The sequence below is a fragment of the Osmerus mordax genome, chromosome 2 (assembly GCF_038355195.1).
Source record: "Osmerus mordax isolate fOsmMor3 chromosome 2, fOsmMor3.pri, whole genome shotgun sequence".
Taxonomy (NCBI): Eukaryota; Metazoa; Chordata; class Actinopteri; order Osmeriformes; family Osmeridae; genus Osmerus; species Osmerus mordax.
The window spans coordinates 5,674,944-5,682,299 of NC_090051.1; the positions used below are offsets into that span (position 1 = coordinate 5,674,944).

The following is a 7,356-nucleotide window of genomic DNA, read 5'->3' on the forward strand; positions in this document are numbered from 1 at the left end:
ACACACACACACACAGTTGAAGACAGAAATATGCTGTCCTGTACAGTGTGTGTACGTGCATATTTGCAGCATTAGACATTCTGGCACATGACACACTTGTAACAGGTAGTGGCAGCTGGACACAACACAAGGACGGTCGTAGAGGCAGGACAGGGAGATGGTAGTAAGGTAAAAACACCAGGTGGGGCGGAGATAGCCACAATTCAGAGAAATGACGGTGTCAGGAGCCAGCCAATGGCACAAGTCTCTGTTTCTCTATCTCTGTTTCAGCCACACGACCATCTGGCTCGGAGGGAGGGGGGGTTAAGGGGTTAAGGATACCCTCCCCTCTACCCCACCCATCACCTGCTTCTATCTAAATGACACCTTCCTCCAAGCTTCCTAGAAGGGGATGTGGTTAGTGTTTGCGCAGGTTGAAGAAGGGACAGTTTGCTCAAGCTGCTTCAGTTCTCAAGCCTTGGACAGTAAAGCCAGTTCAATACATGCAGCTCAGCTCAGGAATGAAGAGCTGGGTGTTGGGTTCTGGGACTGAATGTTGGGTTCCATGACAGGGGCTGAGTGTTGGGTTCTATGTCTGGTCAGGGTCTGAGGAGTTTTTAACTTCATACAATGCCCGTTTCTTCAGATAATTCAGTCTCAGACACACACAGAATCCTTTTATAGTTTGACGTCACCTAAAAAAGTAAAAATGATCAGTCCACACAGCAGTCCTATGCCTGCTGTCCATATGTGCGCGCATGTGTTCATCTGATTTAATTAACCCCTAGAAAAGGAATTAACCATTTAAAAAGGAATGAGAAAGTTAATCCACGCTACAAAAACCATGAGGGCTGAGCAATCAGTTAACACAGTAGCATGAGTCACCTTTATTAATGGCAAACGGTGACTCAGGGTGGTGGATTCCCATCAGTGTGGAAACTGACATAGAGAATGACGTGTGAACAGCATTCGGTTAAAGACTGAAGACAAGAGGTTAGCAATTTCGTTTTAAGCATGAAAATATTTGATATATTTTGCTCCTTCTGCCAATCTGGTCAGTCAGGTCATTTTGTGGAGGGAATTAAACATTGCTGCACATTAGAGAACTGAAACAACTAAGGGTAATTTCTACTCAATAGGCTGGGGTAAATATGCCCATGGAACAGGGTCACCTCGACTAACAAGTGAACAGGAGCCAATACTGTAATCTGTTTGCTTGCTTGACAACTGGAAGAGATGGCAAAAGCAGGAAGCATAATGGGTAAAGTTCAGACTTGAGTATACCAAGCCACATGCATACAGATAAACCGATTCTGGAGGTGCATGTTGGGGTTTTAAGATCGAGAATGACGAGTCATAAAATACATAATGACATGTGTGAAGGTGTGCTAAGAGATTGTACAAATACAAAATGATCACTTAAACAAATGATGTGGGGTTCAATACTTTATTTATTTCCCCTCAAACATTTCTGATTTACAATCCCCTCCACAAGGAAAACTCAAGGTGAGGTAAGAGTGCTGAAAAATGAAATGTTACAACTGACGATCACCAGTCATTCATTTATATGCTGACATAGAAGCATCAGCTTCTCAAAAAAGTATATAGTGCGATATTCATTTCTCTTTTTGGGTTTTGAACTCACATTCACTGGTATCTTCACACACGCACACAAACAGGTCAACACTGTTGGCTGTAAACTCCACAACTCTTATGCAAAAAACAGTGATGCACAGCTTTGATGAGGCTACTTCCCCAAGAGCTAAAACACTTTACACAAGTATACCCCAACCGAAAACCATTCACTCTACTCCCTTGTAAGAGAAGACATCTACAGGTGCCATATACACTGCATTTATACACAGAGCACAACAATGAAAAATGAAGAGGGAGGGATTACAATGCCAGTAAATATCTCAAAGCAATGAGACCAACGAAAGAAAAAGATCTAAAGTATCCCCACAAACACCTCATGAGAGATACAGACCACCCACGAGGAAGTTACATCACAGCCAAGGGACCACACACACTCCTGACTAAATAGTCTTCACCATTCACTAGATACTGGTCTCCACCATTCATAAACGGCATGTATATTCTAACAGAGACCACACGGCTTTAAACACATTAAGGCATCACTGCAGCAGGTAACCATCAGGAGATGTGGCAGCTGTGCCCCAGAGAGTTTCTAATAAGTGCACATTAGACCTAGCTCATCGTCAGGAGAGCTGGGCGATCCCACCCTTCTGTTACAAATTAAAAATGGCGTCAATGGGGAGATGGACACCCTCTGCCAAAATACATCAAGCAGTACAAAATACCAAAAAGGCGAGTACAAAAGGGGTCACCAATTCATCCAAGCCCTACAAGTGTAGAAACAGCCCTTGAACACATCTCCCTGAGAACTTGCTCCCTCCACAGCTACTATACATTCTCAACCAACTGGATCTGGAGTAAGACAAGGCCTCTAAAGTGCTTCCATGAGTGTGTGTGTGGTGTGTGTGTGTGTGTGGGGGGGGGGGTAATGGCTTGTCAGTGCACTTGGGATGTTGCTTTGGTTTGGATAAGTTGGGAGGGAGGGATGAGAGGCAGAGTATTGACTGAATAACTAGAACAGTTTGTTTCAAGAATAGCATTGTTTGAGGCTGGGCTTAAGACACATGTTTTAAATAAACTTGAAATGATACAAAGAGTCTAGTTTCCCAATTCACAGTGTCTCAAGCAAATGCAATTTTCTACTTCAACCCAATGATGACATGCATATACCAGTATTGAAAGTGGAGAGCCAAGGAAAAATTAAATGGGAGGAAAAATGAAACCCTGACCTATGCCCACCCTGCAAAAAAATTAAAAAGCCCACCGTTCTAGCACTCCTTTGGTTACCCCCGCCCACCCTGCTGGCACCCCTTTCCTATGCACACCCTCAGAATGTAAATCACCCCAAAAGTGAAGGCATTTAAGCACTTTGTTGTTGATTCAAACTTGGTCCACAGTGAATGTGCCATCTACACCAGTTTGCAGTGTCCACGTCACGTCGTCGTCGTCGTCCCCCTTCCCCCTTCCCAGTATAGCAAGCCCTGACCGGGGACTTCTCTGCCACCCGGGAGGCCCACGCTGACCCTTCCTGCCCTGCACTGATAACTGGTCACACTGCTCTTATCTGGCTGCGCACACTTGCACAACCTGTGCCTGTTTCTGGAGAGGCAGGGGCCTTACAAAAATAGAGTGGAATCGAAAACCAGGGGAGCTCCAAGCAGAAGCCTTTGAAATCGTTAAAAAAAATAAACAGCCGAGGATTTGGCTGAGAACAATCCTGGTAGTTAAGAAAATGTATGGTTGGAATACCAAATATTAAAGGAGGGGAGTGGGGGTTCCAACACATAAATCAAAAGCAGTCCAAAATGGGAGAGGAATTCCAACCGGGAGACACTAATACATTTCTGTGAATGTGCCAGGCCTTGTCCTCCTGTGACCAGAGAGGACTCCCACCTGCCCCAGCTACCCAAGGCACAGTGAGTCAGCACATGTAAGGTAGCACATGTAAGGTAGCAGTCACACACTGTCAGCACTCACAACCACTCCCACCCCACAACCTCCCCTCGTGTAATTATAGACTGCTGGCGTAGCCATCTGTTGGTGCCAAGCCTGCGCTGGGCGGCCGTGGCCAGCCATGTGCAGCTCCTTCTAAGGGAAGGGACAGACCCAGCCAGCTGCGGCCCTCTCAATAGGCATGCAGTTTTCACCATGCTGAAGGATAAGGTGTGAGGTTTAAAAGGACAAAAGGTCTCCAGACACAGTAGCTCTACTAGCCCCCCACACTGTAAATGTATATTCTAATCCCATTTCAACTCATTTAAGGGAGGTCCTGGAGCTTAACATTCACAGTAGAAAATAAAATACAGTCTCCCAGTAGTCTCCACACCATAGGCACCACACGGGTAGATGGAGAACACTGAGAGGGTATATTTGTCCCAAAAGGATTTGTTTTACTCTCTTTACACTTTAAAACAAATGAGCAGCTCCTCTTCCTCCCTCACCTAGGAGGCTGCAACACACTAAACGGGCAATCTGTACCACTCCACGATTAACTGACCATCTTCATATTATTATTTTTTTTTTTTTTAAACACCTGTGCCATTTTTTTTCCAATTTATCTTATATACTTTTTACTTAATTTGTCTTTTATGCTTTTTTTTTTTTCTTAGCAATATTTTCTGATTTTCTTGTCCACATTTTTTCAAAACACAGGACCTTCAATGCAATGGTGACTTCGCCTTCTTTAGAGATGAACCATCTACTAAGTTGACAAACTGGGGGACACCTGGGGTTAAGGCACCAAGGACAACTCAGTCTTGATTTAGGACATTCATTAGGAACTGGGACATGGTCACATGGGGAAACAAAACTATACTATCCGGACAAGTCCAAAAACTATAAACCGTCCAAACACTTAAAAAATATCACTTTATATCTGATGTTTATGACATCTCTGCAGACAAGGAATGAGAAAGGAAAAGGGAGTCCAAAAAACAAAACATGTCCATTTAAATATATCCTTTATGCCTAGAGGGAAACATCAGCTATGGGCCAATTCTTTTTTTGGCATATTTTTCCTCACAAAGCAGTCCTCATCTCTGTGTCTCAGTTACATGGCAGCCATGTTGGAATGTTCTGGTTACACGAGGCCACGTAGTAGTTGCTAAAGTTGTGGTCTCGGACGTAGGGCGCTGGCTGGTAATAGCAGGTCACACTGGAGGCGTCCGGGATGGCGTTCTGCTCCGCCAACACCCGGAAAGCAGTCAGCGAGATTAGGTTGAGGGTCTGGCGTCTCTCGTGGCCCATGAGGCACACCGTGCTCTCGTTGACCACGCGGCGCAGGATCATGAGGTAGTCATACTTGCTCTTCTCCTCCCCGACAAAGTGGCTCTGCAGGTAGCCTTCCAGCTTGCGCTGCTGCTCGCCAATGTCGGGGAAATCGATGAAGAAGCGCGAGCACATGTAGCGCTCCAGGCCCTTGAACTCCTCCTCCGAGGTGGGCCTGAAGTCACGCACCAGCAGGTTGCAGTACTTCAGCAGCCCACCGCCACGGATCTCCTCTGGCCGCTTGGTGGCGATCAGCTTGTTCCTGAGGTGGTCCAGCGACATGCTGAAGTCCCCGTACATGCTCTCCCCCTTCACAGAGGGGTGGAAGTGCAGAGACATGGGGGTCTTGGACAAGTCGTAGAAGGAAAGCAGGGAGTCCAGCACGATCTGGAAGGAGTCCACGCTGAACTCAAACTGCCGGCGGATGGAGTCCACAAACTTCAGCTCCACATTGCGGCCGTTGTTGTTGGACAGCGAGATGAGACTCCAGCGGTCTTGCTCTGTGTAGACTTTAACCAGTTTCTGAACGTAAGCCTCTTTGAGGGTCATGGGGGTGATCTTCTCCTTGTTCACCCCGTCAGGGAGGAAGTCCAGGAGAGTTCCAAGCACCACATCTTTGATGAGCTGGAACTCTGCTTCCCGGGGCAGGTCCACTCTGAAGATGACATCCAGGTCCTTGTAGCTCCAGCCAATGTCCTGGACCAGCACGTGGCTGGCCGTGGATCCGTTTAGGCGGACATCTTTCACTTTAATCCCCCTCAGCTCCAGACGTGTGCGCACCATCTGCACAATGTCCTTCAGCCGCACCTCAAGAGTGGGGAAGTTCCCCCGACCGTGGACAGGCACCGCCTCCGTCAGGACCTCATTCAGGCGGCTCACCTGCTCCCAGCTCAGAACGCTTTCACTGCTGCTCACTGATTCCGCCTTGTTAGCCATCTTCAAAGTTGATTCAAATAAACTAGGAGACAAGAGTTTATGATTAGTATAATGTCTAGTGTTTAATATCAAGCATTTTCATACAATCAAATTACCAAAAAAAAAACTCTACATGGGCCATAAACTTTGGGTTAGAGTTAACCTTGGATTCTGTGGGTAAAAGTCAATTTGCCATGCTTTATATAACGTTTTAAGTATTTAATGCTGACCATTTGATGACAATTCAAAACAAGTCATTTTTGCAATGTCAACTAACTTCAAAACTGTTAGCCAAATTAATGACTATAGAACAAAAATGTTAACCATAGAATATAACCAATGTAATGAACAGAAACAAATGCAGCATGACCACAAAAGACAACTATTTCAACTCATTATCTGCGACAGCAAAAGAATGGGATGACTCCGCGAGCTTCTAGAACAGCCACGCTTTCATCGGAGAACTAAAGAGGTGCTCCAGAGCCATCAGCTGTATTGTACCTGGGGGTTAGCTATCCATCTGATGTTTCAAAACATGGCTACTAAAAAACGAAACACATTCAAGTGAACTAGGCAACATACCACGACTATACACGGATCAAAATGAACTTCGGAGACAACCGGTTGTTTAAGTATATTCGGTAGAAATCTACAGTTGGCTTCTAACCAGTAATACTATTTTTAAAAGCGTTAGGTAAATTTCCCAGCAAGTGCTCGTAATTTCATGTTTCCACAGCTACATTTACGTAACCTATCTTGCAATTCCTTCAAAAATGACCAACACATGCCAGTAGGTTAGACTATAGCTTGAACACACTGGCGCCTGGGGCAACTAAAACGAGCTGCTAACGTTAGCAAGCTGGCAGTTTTTGCAAACGTGGAAGCCATTTCTTGATATTTAAATGTTGGCACACAAGAACCAGGGAGAGCGTATAAATCGGATTCACAATTCAGATAATTCAGATACATTTTACTCACGAGCTAAACCTCAAAAACGAACATCAAATTTGTTAGGCTACAGTATCAGTTGTAGCGAAAGCCAATGTTAACACAAGTTGCAAAAAGTACTATACACCATCAGTAGACACAATCCAAATGTACATACGGTTTCTAGATATCCTCTGAAGACATTCAATTTCCAAAAGAAGACTTTAACTTGGCATTCGTGCAGACACTTGCGTACGTCGACTCCAGAGACCGAAATTCAGTGTTGTACACGCATCAAGTGAAGAAAAGCCTTCCTTATAAGCCGAATGGCAACTGACAGAAACACAGATGCGCAGCAAGAGCACTACACTCTCAGGCACAGTTTTCCATTTGTCTGTTAGCTGTATGACTCATAGGTCCACCAATAGAAAATAACATAACAAATATTTACCATCATCCAGCTTCCAACACAGAAAAATTTGTAGCGACTAGCGAGATAATTCCGAGTTTTTAAAACAACCATAGCGTTCCATTTGATGGTATTAATGCGCTGAGCAAAGCCATTGATTGGCCAATGAGGTTTTTGTGTTGCTAGGTAACCTGAAGCGTCCACAGTCTCAGAATGAAGTAGTCCCCTTATTACCCAGCGATGACGAACTTCAAAGACATGTC

General features: G+C 45.0%; 1 protein-coding gene across 2 annotated transcripts; it reads right to left on the reverse strand.

Annotated features, from left to right (window-relative positions):
* Window positions 1–1,447: 1,447 nt before the first annotated feature.
* On the reverse strand, window positions 1,448–6,955 carry tent5c (terminal nucleotidyltransferase 5C). Of its 2 annotated transcripts, XR_010879319.1 has the most exons (3): window positions 6,863–6,955; window positions 2,944–5,800; window positions 1,448–2,446 (listed from the first exon to the last, which is right to left on the reverse strand). XR_010879319.1 is itself a non-coding variant. In XM_067259780.1 (2 exons), exon 2 carries the CDS (start codon window positions 5,776–5,778, stop codon window positions 4,621–4,623), a length of 1,158 nt encoding a protein of 385 aa, XP_067115881.1. In that variant the 5' UTR covers window positions 5,779–5,800; window positions 6,863–6,955; the 3' UTR covers window positions 1,448–4,620. The 2 variants fall into 2 exon arrangements, 1 of the variants encoding a protein (XP_067115881.1); XM_067259780.1 differs by having other exon boundaries at window positions 1,448–5,800.
* Between the last annotated feature and the right edge of the window lie 401 nt (window positions 6,956–7,356).